This window comes from Plecotus auritus (assembly GCF_963455305.1).
Source record: "Plecotus auritus genome assembly, chromosome: 7".
Taxonomy (NCBI): domain Eukaryota; kingdom Metazoa; phylum Chordata; class Mammalia; order Chiroptera; family Vespertilionidae; genus Plecotus; species Plecotus auritus.
The window spans coordinates 164,843,536-164,861,701 of record NC_137774.1 but is presented as its reverse complement, the minus strand read 5'-3'; the positions used below and the strand labels follow the sequence as shown (position 1 = coordinate 164,861,701).

The 18,166-nt window shown below is 43.7% G+C and overlaps 1 protein-coding gene across 1 annotated transcript in view; it reads right to left on the bottom strand.

The window, feature by feature from the left end:
* The window catches only part of DAP (death associated protein), a 50,699-nt gene that overhangs the window by 21,396 nt on the left and 11,137 nt on the right, over positions 1-18,166 (bottom strand). The window contains exon 2 of the mRNA XM_080677682.1: positions 16,062-16,161. Coding sequence (XP_080533808.1) covers positions 16,062-16,161 — 100 coding nt within the window. The remainder of the gene's footprint in view (positions 1-16,061; positions 16,162-18,166) is intronic.

Here is an 18,166-nt window from a genome sequence, read left to right as displayed (position 1 = left end):
ACACCAACCCTGTAACTTTATTTTCATTCACGTCTGATATTTAGCATTCTCTTTCCTTAGGAATTCAGGCAACAAATCACAGTCCCATGAGCACTACCTGTAACTTTATATCACATTACCGTTGTTGCAGGTATTTTGAAATACTGTTTACATTCGTCACTACTTCAAAGTGACAGCAGTGATTAGACCTATCATGGGAACTTGTTATTAAATCTTTGAAGAAATAAATATATAAATAAATGTCATAATTTAACATCTTGATAACGGGATTTCACACTTCTTATGGCAAGAAAAGCTGCAATATGAGTACACAAAAGCAAAACCAAGAAAAATATAAAGGGAAAACTTCAAAAGGATTTGAAAGATGAGGACATACAAGCCCCAGTACACAGACAGTCCACTGCCTTGTGCTATCTTAAAATCTCACAAAGTAATTCTTAGTAAAAACTTTAAACTTTTAAAACCTTCATCCAAGGATACGTTTTTATTGATTTCAGAGTGAGGAAGGGGAAGAGAGAGAGAAGCATTGGTGTGTGTGTGTGTGTGTGAGAGAGAGAAGGAGAGAGAGGGAGAGAGGGAGAGAGAGGGAGAGGGGCATTGGTGTGTGTGTGTGCGTATGTGCATGAGAGAGAGAGAGAGTGAGAGAGAGAGAGAGAGAGAGGCAGGCATTGGTGTGAGGAACATTGATCAGTTGCCTCCCACAGGCACCCAACCAAGATCAAATCTGAAAGCTAGGCATGTGCCCTGACCAGGAATTGAATCTGCAACCTTTTGGTGTATGGGACAATGCTCCAACCAACTAAGCTACCTGGCCAGGGCAAAACTCTGAAAAGATTGAAAAGCACAGGATCTTTGATCCTATTTGATCCTGAGATGACTTCTAATCATCCACCCAGGAATCCTCTACCACCGAGGAATGCAAACAGCCTCAGTGAGGACGGAGCCATCTTCCCTAGGGCTCACCTATGCTCTAGCAACGTTCCAGCCACATAACAGGAACTCCATAAATGTGTGACTGTGACTAACTCAGCTGTGTTTTTACGCCTCTTCAAAGCTTGCAAGTATTCATTTTCCCTCATTCTGTATTTATTGTAAGTCCCTTCAGAGAAATAGTCTTGTCTACAAATCTTATGTTACAGATGAGATGGGCCTGAAGGTTAGTGCCTTACCTGGGCCCACCCAGGAGCCATGAGCCAGGACTCAGCAGGACTCACTTAGCGCCCCCAGCTTGGCACTTTCCCACGCTAAATTGCTTTACGCACATTTCAAGTCGACACTGGAAGGCTGATTATTGGAGATGATGTACACCCAAATTGCTTGATTTTGTAGTTATAAATTTGGTCTATGCAGAAAAAGAAAGCTAAGAAGATTAACAGATAAACTAAGGCATGGACTGAGTTGAATCAAACTCAAGATTTAAGGGAAAATACTTCTCTTTTCTGGTTCCTCGTTCCCTACGGGACGCCAACTCAGTGACTCAGAGTGGGGAGCCCTCATGCTCACCCCAGGCCTGGCTTTCCAATGCCTCTCATCAGAACGATGGTCATCTGGGCACAAAGTCATGAGCTCTAAACAGCCGTGGGCAAACTACGGCCCGCGGGCCGGATCCGGCCCGTTCGGCTGTTCTATCTGGCCCGCGGAGCCGAAAGAGCGGAGGGTTCTCTTGCTCTCCCCTCCGCTCCTTTACTTTGAATTTATATTAGTTCACACAAACACTCCATCCATGCTTTTGTTCCGGCCCTCCGGTCCAGTTTAAGAAGCCATTGTGGCCCTCGAGTCAAAAAGTTTGCCCACCCCTGGTAGAAGATGCTCAGGGTAGATTCCCTTCTCCCCCAGGAGGAGAGGTGGGGTTCAGTGGACACTTGCTGACCTGAGCGCTCTCCTCCTGGCTCCCATCTGACCCAACAAAGGCAACAAAAGCATTTCTCACACAAACCCACCCTGTCGGTCCAGCCCTGCTGCAGTTGGAAAGGCGGTGCATTTGTTTCTATCTATAATCACCTTTGGAATCTCTGGCAAAATGAAAGCAGGCTCTTCCAACCTTTAACTGTACTTGTTTTGTACCCAGGAGGACCACCCTTCCCATTTAAGATTTATTATTTCTTTTTTTCCACTTAAAGTCCTAATGAATTTAGTAGCCATGAGTCATCAGTTTTATACTGATGCCAACTTCCTCTTATTATATTTTTATAATCTGGTCTGATTTCCTTTCTTCACAGCTAATTTTGGCAATCTCGAATCTATGGCTCCTGGAATTGAGTTGGACTCCATCACTGTGAGAGAGTGAGAGTGTGAGTGAGAGTGAAAGAGAGAGAGAGAGAGAGAGAGAGAGAGAGAGAGAGAATGCACAGATGACAAGACCTCAGGGACAAACCCATAGCTAACATAATACTCAATGGTGAAAGGTTGAAAGCTTTCACCGATAAAATCAGGAACAAGACAAGGGTGTTGTTCTTAAAACTCCTATTCAACATAATACTGGGAAGTCCAAGCCAGAGTACTTTGGCAAGAAAAAGAAACAATAGGCATCTAAATTGGAAAGGAAGAAGAAAAACTGTCTCTGTTTGTAGACGATATGATCTTAGAAAATCTTAAACACTACACTAAAAAATAGTAAGACTGATAAATGAATTCAGTAAAGATGCAGGATATATAATCAACATACAGATGTCAGTTACATTTCTATACAGTAACTCAGAAATAGAGTCAAATGGTGGTTGCCAGTGGCTGGGAGTGGAGGTATGGGAAGATGCTGGTCAAAGGGTAGAAACTTCCAGGTGGACGATGATTAAGTTCTGGAGATCTCATGTACAGCCCGGCGACCATAATGAACAATAGTGTATTATGTACTTGAAAGTTGTTATGAGAGTGAGTCTTAAATGTTAATTTATGTGAGGGGATGGAGGTGTTAACCGACCATTTCTTAGTATATATGTATATCAAATCATGCTGTACATCTTAAATGTACATGTTATATGTTCAATAATAGTTCAATGAAGCTGGGAAAAATAATGAGATTAAAAAAACCCCAGGAGATCTAAATATGGGGAAGAAAATAATGTGTTCAAATCTGTAGGCAATTTGAAACATTTTATAAAACACAGATTGAGATATCCAATTAATATAATTAATAGACAATAAAACATTACATCGAGGCAATTTCAGTTTACTTCTTTTTTTTTGGACACCAGAAAGTAAACTTTTATTTTGTATTTGTTTACTAATAATATTTATTTACAAATATTCACTGTTTTGTGAATTGTTTGTTCATGTTCTTTTTATTGATTTGACATTTTTCTTCTTTTTTACTTATTTATTTTTAAAATTTTATTTTTCAATTACAGTTTACATTCAATATTATTCTGTATTAGTTTTCAGGAGTACAGCGCCGTGGTTGGATAACCATGTACTTGACAAAGTGTTCCCCTCCATATTTCCAGTACCCACCTGGCACCATACATAGTTAATCACAATATTACTGACTATATTCCCTACGCTTACTTTATAGGAATCTGACATTCATTTTCACAGTCTGCATTAGGTTTTTAATTACCCTGCTATTTTTTAAAACACACACACACATAAGTATAGAGTTATTTAAAATGTTGGGGAAAAGATTCACAGACTGAGTACAGGGACAGGCAGAAAAGATAGCAGTGGAGACCTCTGGTGGACCAACATTCCATTTCTTTGCCTTATTTTTCAGCATTTCTGGGAAATTAGATGATGTATAGAGTGGTAGATCCTGGATTCAAGAAACTAAAGCAGTGCTACTGATTTATAATCTAAATGGTCCATGAATGTTATTTAGAAACCTGACCTGCCAGTAAGTCCAGGTAAATGGATATACTCATCAAACTCCTAGGTTGAAATTAATTGCAAACCAGGAGGAACATATGTTGAAGATAGTTTTTGGCCATGACCCACATGCAGAGATATCCTCCACACGGAGCCCTTATGCCAAAGAATGAGTGAAGAGAGAGGAGACATGGAGAGCACGTGGCAGGGGCCAGGGGTCCAGCCAGCCCTCCCTCCAGCATCAGCACATTTGCTCTGCCCTTCCAAAATGCCCATTTACGTCTCTCCCGGACCAGTCCAGTCTCCCCATATGTCTGCCTATCAGAGAGTCTCAACTTTTCCTTGTTAATTAAACAGCATGTTAATTAACAACACTTATGTTGTTAATTGTCCTACTTTCCCCCTCAACCACAGAACTCACCAATATTGCAGGTTATCAACAACCCTTTTTCCAACAGTGTCTGCTTTTCTGAATCCATGTGTAGCAAAAGTTAACCTGAGCTGCAGCTATTCTGTAGGTAGGAATGTTGTTAAATAAATGGAACCAATTAGTACTCCTATAACCAAACAAACTTTATACTCAACTGCCACCTTCAAAAATAGGTGCCCACATCTGAACTTGCATATTTCTACTCTATCATCTTAGCAGTCCTCCCCTTCATTTTCCACCTCCCACGACGCCCCCCAAAGAGTACCCAGCAATTACTTCTCTACATTCAGTGAGAATTGCCCAAGATGCTCTAAATTTCATCATCACACTGAGAGAACCTGCTACAAGGAACACTTGGATGTCATTTATAATCTTCACTCTCACACCTTTAATCTTTAGTCCTGACATATAAATTCAAAGTTATCCAGAATAAGAGGTTAGTATTAGCAGTTCAATTTTTTGGACAAATTCTTGTAGACCCAGACACACTTTTTTCTCTAGTGCCTTACGGTCCTCCCAGGGAGGTCACAGCCCACCACCTTCCCACTAGCACACCAAACAACCCATAATGATGGTGCCTTATTTGCAAGCTCCTTAGCCTCAGGCTTGACCATCATTCTTGAAACCACTCCACACAGATCCCACTCTGGCTTCTCTGCACAGAAAACTCATCTTTCCAGTGACCCCACATCAACAGGGGAGCAAAAGTGCTTGGCTCTCCTGGAGATCAGCATGAGCATAACTAAGCGAGCTGAAACATACCCATGGGCTCGTGAGGACACTGTCTGACACGGGTGCCAGGACAGCAGCCCCAGCCCACTTCATGTCCTCTCCTCCCCGCTGTGAATGCCTGTGCAGAAGACCCTGGCTGCATCAACGGTGGTTAGGAACACCTGTTGGACTATCCTCCACGTGCGGTTTTCCTAGAGGATGTGGGGCACTCTGTCCCTTTTCCTGCTTTGTTTTCCTTCATGGCACTGCTAACTCTACGTGTGCAGCATATATATGCATTCAGTTGTCTAGGTGTGCTTCGTCTGGCGCCCCTACCTGACAGTAAGCACACTGCTAGCTCTACTTGAACAGAACATACATACATTCATGTCTGGGTGTGCACCGTCTGGCGCCCCCACCTGACTGTAATCTCTGTGAGAAGAGGGATTGTGTTTTGGTCACTGTGTCCCAATTGTGGTGCAGCGTGCCTGGCACACAGTAGGCGCTTTCAGATACCGGGTGAATAAATGAATGGCCACGAGCAGGGAAATGGAACACTGGGATGTCTGGGCACTGGGAAAGCAGCTAAAGGCTGCTGTTTGACAAAAATTATTGGGGCACAAAAACTCTCTGTCCCATAAAAATCTACCAGAAGAATGGGGGACAATGCGATTCTACAACTTAACCAGTGCTCTTTGGTTAGTTCTAATGGTGCCCGTGGGGACTAACTTTTAAGAAGATTTTGTCTTACAAAGCTCTCCATTTCTCACTAGAAGTGTGTATGGCCACTACTATGTCCGTATCTGGGTTCAAATATGCAAGCTCTGGGGACTAGGTGTGGCTTTAAGAGGGTGGCACCACACCCAGAGGTGGGGATCTTTCTGTGGCACTGACTAGGTGCCAGTTCTTATTCAGACCCTGGGCCTAGGCTCTGACCTCTTGCTGCTGGCCTCACGGGCCTGGGATCCTGAACCCTGTGCTGTGGCTCCAGAACCTTGATTTCCAGGCCGAGGTTCTATCCTCTGGCTGTGCTGTCCTCCTGGGACTTCAATCCTCTTCTGTGTAGACCTGAGAGCCTGCTCTCCCCCCGACTCCAGAAGACTTCTCTGGCCTGGCCTCCACATGGCTCACACAGCCTACAGTACAGGTGCCTGACTCCCCAACAACCACACTGCTCAAACGATAGGTGTGAAACCATCTCAGCAATGTTTCAGTTAGAGAGAGCCCTGTGACCCAATTCTGGCCAACAGGTTTGTTAGCTCCTGGCAGCTTTTCTTGGTCCAAAAGAGACTCAAGAAGAGATGCCCATTTCTTCCTCTGGATACGAAGTTTGGATGTGAAGGCTGGACCTGCTGTGGTCACCCTACCACCCACCTGTGGAGGAAGCCACTCCAGGCGGAAGGCAGAACTCCCAGTGGTGCAGAGAGGTGGACCTAAACAAGCCCGAGGGACCCCACTCGCCTGCAGCCAGCCCTACCCCAGGGCTTCTTCACAGGAGACAGTCTGTCCTTGTTCAGGTCCAGTTTGAGCTGAGATGTGCTGCTGCTTGCAGCAGAGAGCATGCCTTCCCGCACCGCTGCATGAAGGTCCTGGTGTCCCCCGAGTACTGCAGCCACGGCCTTCCAGAGTCATGCCACCAGAGTTCACTTCCACTTTCCCAGCTAAGAAAAAGTGGGACTGGATTATAGCCCTGGTTTCCAACCTTTCACACATGAGGACTTTTCCTTAATTGAGATACTATTTACATATCATGTAAGCCACCATTTGAACCAGCTTCAAGTACAATTCAGTGGCTCTTTTTAAATACACTGACTCTTATGCCACTGTCACACCTATCTAATTTCAGAACATTTTCATCATCCTCAAAGAACGCATTAAACAGTCACTCCTTAGCCCTCCCCCTCTCCCCAGCCAGGAATCTGCTTTATATCTCTTTGGATTTGCTTATTTTGAACAGTCTATATAAATGGAATCATATAATATGTGGCCTTTTTATCTGGCTTCTTTCACTCAGCATAATACTTTCCAGGTTCATCCAATGTTGTAACATGTGTCAGCACTTCATTCTTTTTTATGGCTGAATAATATTCCACTATATGGATATGTCATGTTTTGTTTATCCAGTCATCATTTGGGGGGCATTTGGGTTGTTTCCACTTTTTTTTTTACTGTTGTGAATAATAGTGTGATAAACACTTTTGTTTGAACACTATTTCAGTTCACTTGGATATATACCTAGGAGTGGAGTTGCTGAGTCACTCCATTCCATGTTTAACTTTTTTAGGAACCACCAAATTGCTGTCCACAGCAGTGAGGTCTTCTTTTTTTGTTTTTTCAAAAACAAGCAAAACACATATAACATAAATTTTACCATCAGAACCACTTTTAGTTGGACGGTTCAGTAGTGTTAAGTGTATTCACATTGCTGTGACTTCTGTCTTGCAGAACTGAAACTCTATGCCCATTAAACAACACTCCCTCTTGCCCCTCCCCACCACCCCTGGCAATTCCCATTTTATTTTCTGTCTTTATGAATTTGACTAGTTTGTCCCTTTGTGACTAGTTTACTTCACATAGCATCCATGTTGTAGATGGGATAAGGGTTCTTTCCTTTTTAAGGTCGCATAGTATTCCCTTGTATGGATATACCATGTTTTGTTTATCCAATCACCTGTCAATGGACATTTGGGTTGTTTCCACTTCTTGGGTATCATAAATTGTGCTGCTGTAAAGGGTGTGCAAATACTTGAGATCTCTCTTTCATTTATTTTGGAGATACACCCAGAAGGGGACAAATACTTTTAACATAAAAAACTTTGTGGATCTCTAACAGTTTGGTGTTTTGCCCCATCCATTCCCCCCTGAGATGTGAATCATCCCTTTGTCCAGCATCTCCATGCTGTATGCTGCAGACGCTCCTGCCTGTTAGTCACCTATAGTCATCCCAATTACCAGATCCACTGTGGTGGCATCACAGTGCTTATGTACAAGTCACCCTTATTTTACTTAATAATAGTCCCCAAATCATTCACACAACTTTTATTAAATTACATTACAATTGTTCTATTTTATTAGTTATTGTTGTTAATCACTTACTGTACCTAATTTATAAATTAAACTTTATAAGTCTGTATGTAGAGGAGAAAAACAGTATCTCTAGGGCTTGCTACTATCTGTAGTTTCAGGCATCCACTGGGGGTCTTGGAATGTGTCCCCTGTGGATAAGGGGGGTTAGTACTGCATTTTTTGAGTGCTCTGCATTCTGAGACAGTTGAAGTCAACGGAGTTTATTTAAATAGAGGGTTTAAAAATTTCAGGCATAGTAACTGTAATGTAATAAACTCAATAAAAGCTCTTGTTTCTCTGTAGTTATTCTTATATGTAGCATTATTCTACGAAGTTAGTACATGTTTCATCCTATAAAATCCAACCATTGGAGAGTTGATTTAAATTCAGTTCACATGTTTATGTAATAAGAAAAAACTGCTGATAAATAGTGCAACCCTTTGAGTAACACCATAAAAAACAAGAGTCATCTGTTCCAAGAGGCTGCCGGAGGGCAGATGTGCAGAGCAGTGTCTGGAGGGGAAAATTGATAGTTCCACTTCCTTCCTCCCCTCCTTCCATCTGATAAGAGGAGCTCTCCCGGTGTGGAGGGGGGTGTGGAGGGGAGCGACAGTCTTGTAAGGAGGCGGGAGGCCAGCGAGGGGAGAGGGAGCAGGAAGGGGTGCTCAGAAGCTCATCAATCACACCTGATTTCCGCATCTGTTCTGGAACCAGATGTTGTGCCAACACTCCCTCCAAGCCAGTTACCAGCAGCCCGGGAACTGGAGAAAAGCCGGGCTTTTAGCACTTTCCTTCTCCCTCCCAAACCGAAGGTGTCCAGCCCGGCGCCTGTGACATATGGAGGCCCATATGCTCCCTCCCTTGGCGGAGCAGCGAGCCTTTGACTTGCTACCTGTCAGCCTTGTGCCTTCCTCTGGTGCCCATCTTCATGAAAAAAGAACTCAGAGACTGAGTTCCCGACAAGGCCCACATCTTCTAGGACACAAAGTGCTGGGTCACACACATCATACTCTGTGTTCATTGGGCGGTTCTGGGAAACATTTCTTAAAATGCACATGGTTGTGTTCCTATTGATCATCCTAATATACACATGGCCACAGGCTTCAGGGGCAACGTTTAATTTATACTACATTCAACAGGAACACTGGTAGTGGAGCCACCACTAAGCAATCAAGGACAAGGCAGTTCTTTGTGCTTGAGAGGACAAATGAGATAAACATGCAAATCTATTTACATGTATTTTTAGCTAACAAAAAAACCAGATGAATTAAGCTTTATCCCCGTTTGTGGACTGTCTTGTCTGCCTGACAGTCCTCAGGGCTTTGGAGGAAGGAGTGGGGCACCACCTGCAGGTCCCCGGGCCCCTTCAGCTGCTTCCAATGTCCTGCACCATCTATACGGCACTGTCTGGCTAATGGGGTAGTGAATTAAATTCTCTGGTTTTATCCTTGATATATCCCAAGCACCTAAAACTGTACTCAAATGTATTATGAATGGATTTTAGATACATTTTACAAAATGAACAAGTGGCTTAAAAAGATTCCTGCACAGCCGAAACCAGTTTGGCTCAGTGGATAGAGCGTCGGCCTGCGGACTGAAGGGTCCCGGGTTCGATTCCGGTCAAGGGCATGTACCTTGGTTGCGGGCACATCCCCAGTGGGAGGTGTGCAGGAGGCAGCTGATCAATGTTTCTCTCTCATCGATGTTTCTGGCTCTCTATCCCTCTCCCTTCCTCTCTGTAAAATATCAATAAAATATATTTAAAAAAAAAAGATTCCTGCACAATAAACCTTTGGAGGATAAAAACACAAGTGAACAATAATAAAAAAGTTACACTTGTCCTAGTTTAAGTACTTCATGAGCCACATTACACATCTAATCAGATTTGACAAGAAGCTGCCTCCCCACAAAGCCTGAAATCACCAAAAAGGTCATTAGAAATTTAGATTTAAACCTAGATCATCAATGAGAACCCTCACCTCCAGGGACCTTGAGATATTAGTAACTAATATTATAAACTCATAATGATTAGCAAAACATTGAAGTAGTGCTTATTTCAACTTTATCTAACACATTAATATCCATTTTATAATTTATATAATGTTAGGATTGTATGAGGTATAATTTGAAATGAATATACACTTATTGGGGTGCAGGCACAAACCAATCTTTAAATTGACGGGCTGCATGATCAAGCCTGAGCCCCCTCCCTGGTCACAGAGCATCACCTGTAGGGGGAGGCAGACTGTTCAACTGGGCAACTGTCCGCTGGCAGAGGGGGAGTCTTTCACCACGAAGCCTCAGCTAATAAATTATTATCCTGCCACTGCTGCTGGCCTGTCAACGGAGCTGGGGACTGCCAACCGATGCCTAGTGCCATGAGGTGCTGCCTGCTTGTAATGGGTTGAATTGTGTCCCCCGCCCCAGATTCCTATGGTAATGTCCTAGCCCCAGTCCCCAGAATGTGACCTTACTTGGAAACAGTTGTTGCAGACATAATTAGTTAAGATGAGGTCATACTAAAGTAGGGTGAGCCCCTAATCCAATATGCCTGGGGTGCTTATGGAAAGGGAAATTGGACGCAGACAGGCACAGGGAGAATGCCAGGTGAAGGTTACAGTTATGCTGCCACCAGCTGAGGAGCTACCAGCAGCTACAGGAGAGGCCTGAATAGATCCTCCCTCATGTTTCAGAGGGAGCACGGCCCTGCTGACACCTTGACCTGGAACCTCAGGCCTCCGGAGCTGGAAGGAATAAGTTTCTATAGTTTAAACCACCAGTTTGTGGTGCTTTGCACACAGCCCCAGGAAGCAGACACACTGCTTCTAGAGAGAAGCAGCCAGCCCAGGAGGAGGCTATGCCCACTAAAACGGGATGAGAATGGGTTCCTCTGAGCCTTTAAGGAGCCACAGAGAGCAGTGCTGCCATTAGGACGGACTGCAGACTGTAAGCACAGACAGACCCTCGCCCTCCCTAGCAGCCTCTCCGATGCCATCAGTGTGCTCCCAGCCAACTCGGTGCCTTCACGCTGTTGCCTGTGCTGTTCTGACAAGCCCCATTCTGCTTAATGCACTTCCTCAGGCTCTGGCACTACACGTTATTCCTGCTTGGAACATGCAAATCTATTTATATTTATTTTTCCTGCTCTGGCCCTGGAATTAACCACTTCTCCAAGAAATCCTGGTTGCCTTGATTGGGGAATGGTGTTTAAAACCAAGATTTGGGCCCTCAGGATGCTCATGGGTACATGGGTGTCAATTTTTTTTTTTTTAGGTCTTCTCAGTGAACACAGCTGGGAACAATACATGTGCATACTATCCTCCCCATTTAGATCTATTTCTGCATGTATGTATATGAGTATATATCTATTACCCATCCATCCATTCATGCATCAATCTATCCATACAATCATCTATCAATCTACCTATCCATCCATCCATCCATCCATCCATCCACCCACCCATCATCCATCCACCCACCCATCCATCCATCTATTTAAAACTAGGAGCTCATACTAATACTTCCCATTCCAACTCAACAACACAAAGTTCATTTTAATCTTCTCTCTTGCCTATTTGTAACCTCTTTTTCTGACAGTGAGCAACTTGGTTCTCACTACCCACAATATATTTACTTATTTGTTCAATCTTAGTATACACATCAAGCAATTTCAGAATCACTAATCCAACATACTCCTGTAAGAAACATTTACTAACTGGAGTATACCATTTATGATTTTTTAAAACCTTATGGTATTTGATCAAAATACTGTATCCAAAGTTACTTAGGTTTTTTTTTTTTTTTCCACTCCTTTCGATTGGTTATAGTAACTATGTAAGCATTTGTATTACAGTTAGGTTCATCTGTTAATGCTTGTATCCCATTACAGGTCTTTCCCACATGATGGGTGGTTTGAATTGTATGCTTATTTTTGGGTTATGTGAAACAGGACTGCGATCCTAATCAGAGCTGTAAAGAGCTGAGCTCAGCCCACCCCTAGTCCACACCTAAACCCTTTCATTTCTAGTTCATTCTTCTTGTCACCTATCCTGTTTTACCTTGTACCAAGCCAGATTCATGTTTGGGCTTTGTACTTGACAGAACTTCAGTACATGTTCAACACTAAACTGTTTTCTTTAGTAGCTGCTACTGAGCCCTGATTTCCATGCTATGTCTGCAACTTCTTTACATAATGCAACTTGCTCAACCAAAGGCTTTGAGGAAAACCACGGCTTTCCTTAATTGGGTCGGTTCTAAGATTGAAACCAGCAGTCACTCAGGAAGGTATCTTCTATATATAAAAAAGCCTAAGTGACCATTACTACTGAACGACCAGAATGACCAGAACGGCTGGTTGCCCAGTCACTATGATGAGCACTGACCACCAGGGGGCATATGCTCAACGCAGGAGCTGCCCCCTGGTGGTCAGTGCGCTCCCACAGCCAACCTTCCCCACCCCAAGCCAGCCAGTCAACCTTCTGCAGCCCCTCCCCCGGATAGGCTTCGATCACCAGCCAGGCCAAGGGACCCCACCCATACACGAATTCGTGCACTGGGCCTCTAGTTAGTTAATAATAGTGAAGCCTATTACTCCTCTTGGATGTGAAGGGCCACAGGTAACTAGAAGTCAGCTGGACAGAAATTCTCGAGCAACATTTTTAGATTTCTGCTACACCCCTCCTCCAGCTTTTTAAAAAAACGTAGCACCTCAAAACAATTTGACAACATGGGAAATTATTTGTAAATCTCTGAAAAATATAAGATTGAAAGGATTAAGAGTAGTATAAATATTTGCAATAAAAAATTACAAGTAAAAGCTGTGGTATTAGTACTTTTGCTCACAGAACAACCTCTTTAATGCTCCAGTTGTTCATTGTCCCTGTAATCAGTACTTGATTATTAGATTAATGAGGAAGGGAGCCACCAGAGACCAGTGGGTAAACATAAAGCCAGTTTAAAAAACTATGGGAAGAAAAGCCAAGTGTTTTGCAAGGGAGGAAACTGGCACCTGAGAACATGTACTTGTTTTCATATCCAGAGAACACTTGAATCCAAACCTGAAAACATACAAACTTCAGGATGAGGGTAATGTGGATGTGGAAGTCACCCACCATGACGTTTCCAAGAGAATAATTAAATGTTTGACAAATTCTGCAGTAAAGATAGGCCTTTCCATATGTGAAGTGTTTCCAGTCACTGAAACCTTGTTTTACCCTGACAATTAGACCACCTACTGATGTGAGGCTGCACGGGTAGGATTAAGGGCTTGAGGAATATGGAAACGGTTATGGGCAATCCCATAATTTATTCGTTTATTTTATAAGGGGATCCAGATTCACAGTCTATGTTGATCCCAGAAATATTCTGCCAATTCAGGGGACTTCGGTAGCATATTAGAAGCAGGGGCATCCAAGTCAAGACAGACTCAAGGATGACTCCTGGCCTGGCCACTGCCCGCTGTGTATCACTGGGTTGGAGAGCCTCCTAAACCTTGGTTTCTTCATCTCCCGTAGTCACAGTCATATCAACGCATAGGTATGTGAGCTTTAAATTCAACGTGAAGCACTCAGCAGTGCCCAGCACAAAGCAGGCACACCATTGGTAAGCACAGCCTAGTGGCTAAGGGTAAGGACTCTGGACCCAGCCGCCACTGCGAGGATGCTTGCTCGGCCACTCATTACTATGTGAGCTTTGAAAAGTTACTTGCCCTCTCTAAGCTGCTGGAACAGGGCCAGACTCGTTGCACTTTAAAATATTAGGGAGGATGACTAACTAGAACTGTTCAGTCAGCCCAGGAGAACAGGAGGGGAGCCCGGTGGTGGAAGTAAACCAGTGCACAGAGCACCAGGCTGGTGCGGGGCTTGGGAAAGAGGTGTGTTGGCAGCATAGGTCAACAGCTTGACTCCACCCATCTGTCCACGGTGTGTCAATATTGAAGCTGAAGTCAGGAGGACAAGAGCGAGCACACCTACAGGAAACCTGTGACAGGCACTGGGCTGCAAGGAACAAAGAACTCTTGCTCGTGTGCTATGCAAACCCTGCTCTGCAGTCAGCCTGCTAAACAATCCTTGGTTCCAGAGAGAACACACGTTTGTGGTGAGCACGATGCTAAACTCTAGAGTTCTGGGTGCCCGCTCCCTTCTCTGCATTCACTCCTTCTCTGGCATATTTATTTAAACAGCGCATCTTCCATAAATGCCACATTCCACCTCATGCAAAAAAATCAATAGAAAGAAAACAAATGAGCTGTTCTGTCCTTATTTCTAAACATGATAATAAACTATCACCTCTCACTGTATTGACACTGCTACACAGGAAAAAGTTATTTGCACCTTATGCCACTTACACTCACATGAACCTTCTGGAATTTTTTTTCAAGGCATGGCTGTCTCTCTCATCCTCTTTCTTCCCTTTTAAGCTTAAGCTTAAGGAAACAACTGGATATGAAGAAGGGGCATCCCAGGTTTTCGAGTGCAGAAATACCTCCAGGTCCACATCCTCTCATCCTCCATTTAAGAATCTTCTGAAAGTTCAGTTTCCTTATAACTCGTATGGAAGCAAAACTTAATCTGAACTGACCCAAACATGTACATTTGAAAATGTGAACATCACACCAGGTCACAATACACTGCTCGAAACCCCACTAAGGGCTCTGATTGGACTGTGCACAATTTTATTCTCCTAAAATCATCTGTATCACTGCTCCAAAAACCCCTAAATTTTTCACTGAACTGAAGCAGGCCCCAAGATTTTCAGACCCAGGATTGTGGACCTCTAGGAATTACTGATGCTGTTATGTTCCAAACACAGCTTTGTGAAAATAGCTGGTGAGGAAGATAATGCTAGTTTTCTTTAAACCACTTCTTTTAAAACCAGAACTTGGCTGGACCTTCACGTTGTTGATCTCATGATTTAAAATGGGCAAGAGTCACTCAGAAACTTTGCCCCAAATTTTGTCCGCCCCTCAAGTGACTGCAGGGTAACTCATAGCATCCAAAGATTGTAGAAAACACCCAGAGATTCAGCACATACATGAGCAGACCCATGGGGCACACATGGGGCCACCAAGAACATGCATGTTCCTTTTTAGGGGGCACAAGCTTGTGGGAGCAATTCAGTTGGAAGCCTGGCCTGCTCAGGACCCTGTAAGGCTTGGGTTTAAATTCCTGCCCCCTCCACTTGCAAGGCACACAGTGTGGGCAAGTTTATCATCTCTCTGGACTTGAGTTTCCCATGGGTAAATCAGGAGAATACCATCTCCCATTAAGGACTACTGGACTGAAACTAAACAATGCGCCTAATCCACAGGAATACAGGTTAGCTGCTTTCCACACCCTTTCTACACGTTCTTTCCTCCTCTGGGGGAGACACCGTGTAGCGACAAGATGTAAGGTAGAAAGCTCAGTGATCACGTTCTTCTATGTGGACAAGCTCATAAGCATTTCTGGCGCATGTCTATGTATAAGGTGGGAGGAAATAGATTGATACCGAGGTCTTTGAATCAAACTTGACATTAGAACCTCCAAGGGAAATAGTTCATTAACAGAGATGGGGGAATGCAGGGAGACGAGCTGTAATGCAGGGAGAGGGGCTGTCCAGGACCCAGGGGGCTGGGGACAGAGATGTCATTTAGGGACACCTGGGTGTGGCTGCGCTGATTCTCGATTTGGCTGAAGAATTGGGAAAGCCCAGATGCATGTGGACCTTTTCACAATCAATAGTTCTCTCCCCTGGCTGCGCAGAACACCAGGCCCACCCAAGATTCAGCTGGTATGGCATTTTCAAGGTCTCCAAGCTGCTGCCCACAGATTGCGGGCATATGCTCAGATGCAGTCAGGGAGTGGGTGTTCTAGATGCCTCTTTCCTCCCTAGGCTGAGAACACAAATATCCACCCCCCTCCACCCCCGGCTGCTGATTAGAAAAGGAAAAATACATAGCAGGGGCCCCAAACAGCCCAGGAGTTATCAGAAGCACAGGGCAGAGAACAAACATTAATGTGTAACTGAGTAATGGTTATTTGTGCCACACGCCCGAGATTCACCAGCACTCTCCTACCTGGGCTCGGCCTCCCACTCCTCCTCGTCCTTGTCTTTTTCTTCTTTGGTGTCTCCAGAATGCGGGTGTTTCTGCACGATTCGCATTCCACCAGCTTTCACTAGAAAGAAAATGAAAAGGGTGTGGTCAATGTGGAAACAAAATCCCCGGAGGATCAGGGGAACCAGCTCCAGTTTTTAGTTGCTCCACGGCCACAAGTTAGTACAGATAACCTGGCATCAATGGCAGTGATTAACATAAAGTTAGTGCTGTTGGGGGAGGAGTCACTATGACAAGCACTCAGCCCAGCCTCACAGATCCACTTAGAAACGCCCCATGGCTCCTGTTTGCTTTTGGTCTCATAAGTATTTCATAAGAGCAGTAGTGTAACCAGAGTACAAATCATTGGACAGAGTGGCTGTTGCTTTAGGTCCTGCATGTCTTCTTGACACTACAAGATCCCACCGAATCCCTGCCCTGTGATACTTTCTCAAATAATGATGATGCTTTAAAAAAAAAATTCTGAATAGTCCTGCATTAGTTTTTATTTTTCAATTATAGTTGACATACAATATGATAATAGTTTCAGGTGTACATCATAGTGACTCAACATTTACAAACCTTACACAAAGTGATCCCCCCGGTAAGTCTAGTACTCATCTGCCACTGTAGTTATTACAGTATCAATGACTATATTCTCTATGCTGTACTTTACATCCCATGACTTACTTTATAACTGGAATTTTGTACTTCTTGATCCCCTCCCCCTTTCCACTCATCCTTTCACCCTCTCCCCTTTAGCAAATATCAGTTTTTTTCTCTGATTCTACGGGTTTGTTTCATTTTGTTTGTTAGATTCCACCTGTAAGTGAAATCATACAGCATTTGTCTCCAACGATGCTTCCGATGGGGTGACACAGCTGCCGGTGACATGGGATAGCTGCTGCCACATTCACAGAGGCTGCTCAGGTGGCAGCCAAGGCGTCTGCTGAAGCCCTTCCCAAGCTGTGCTGTGAAACCTAGTGCTGGTGGATGTCAAGTTAGTTTTTTAAAACAGCTTGACATATAATTCACATACAATACAATTCACCTATTTAGAACATACAACTCAATGGTGTTTGAGTGTATGTATTTGGAGTTGTATAACCATTGACACGATCAACTTGAGAACATTTCATCTCCCCACACAGAAACCCCAAACACAAATGGTCACCCCCTAATCCATCCTCTCCCCCAGCAACCAGTCATCTGGATTTGCCTATTCTGGACATCTGACATCAATGGAATCATAAAATGTATGGCCTTTGCTGACTGGCTTCTTTCATTCAGCATAATGTTTTCAAGGATCATCCATGTTGTAGCATGTGTCAGTATTCATTCTTTTTTATGATTGAATAATATTCCATTGCTTGGGTAGACCACATTTAGTTCATAAGTCATCTGCTGATGGACATTTGGTTGTTTCTACATTGGCTGTTATAAATGATGCAGCCATGAACAACTGGTGTACAAGGTTCTGTGTAGGTACATGAACATACACCTTCATTTTCTTGGGTATACACCTAGTAGTGGAATAGCTGGGTTACAGAATAACACTATATTTACCATTTTGAGAAACTCTAAAGCATCATTTTCTATTCCAACCAGTCTGAAGGCTCCAATTTCTCCACATGCTCACCAACACTTGTTACCACCTATCTTTTCAGTCATAGCCACCCTAGTGGGTCTGAAGTGATACCTTATTGTAGTTTGTTTTCCATTTCTCAATGGCTAATATATTAGTACTGTTTTGTAAGAAAAAATCAAAAACAAAAAATGTGGACTCTAGGATTTGTTAAGTGTGGGAAATGCTAGGTTGAATAGCATTAAATGGGTTTCTCCAAGCCAGATTTCTTGCCCCCTAGTGTGCATTATGAAGCTCTATGAGGTGCACAGTGTGCTGTCTTTCCCAAATGCCTTTGACCACAGCACTTTTATCCCAAGTAATCATCCTTTAGGCCTATAGTGCCCCACAGGATAGAGTTTGGAGATGCTGGCCCTGTTTCAAAAAGCCAGCCTTATGTGGTCACTAGATCGGGCTTTGTGTCAGTAAGCTCCTCCATGTCCTCATTTATGTGGTCTCAGAC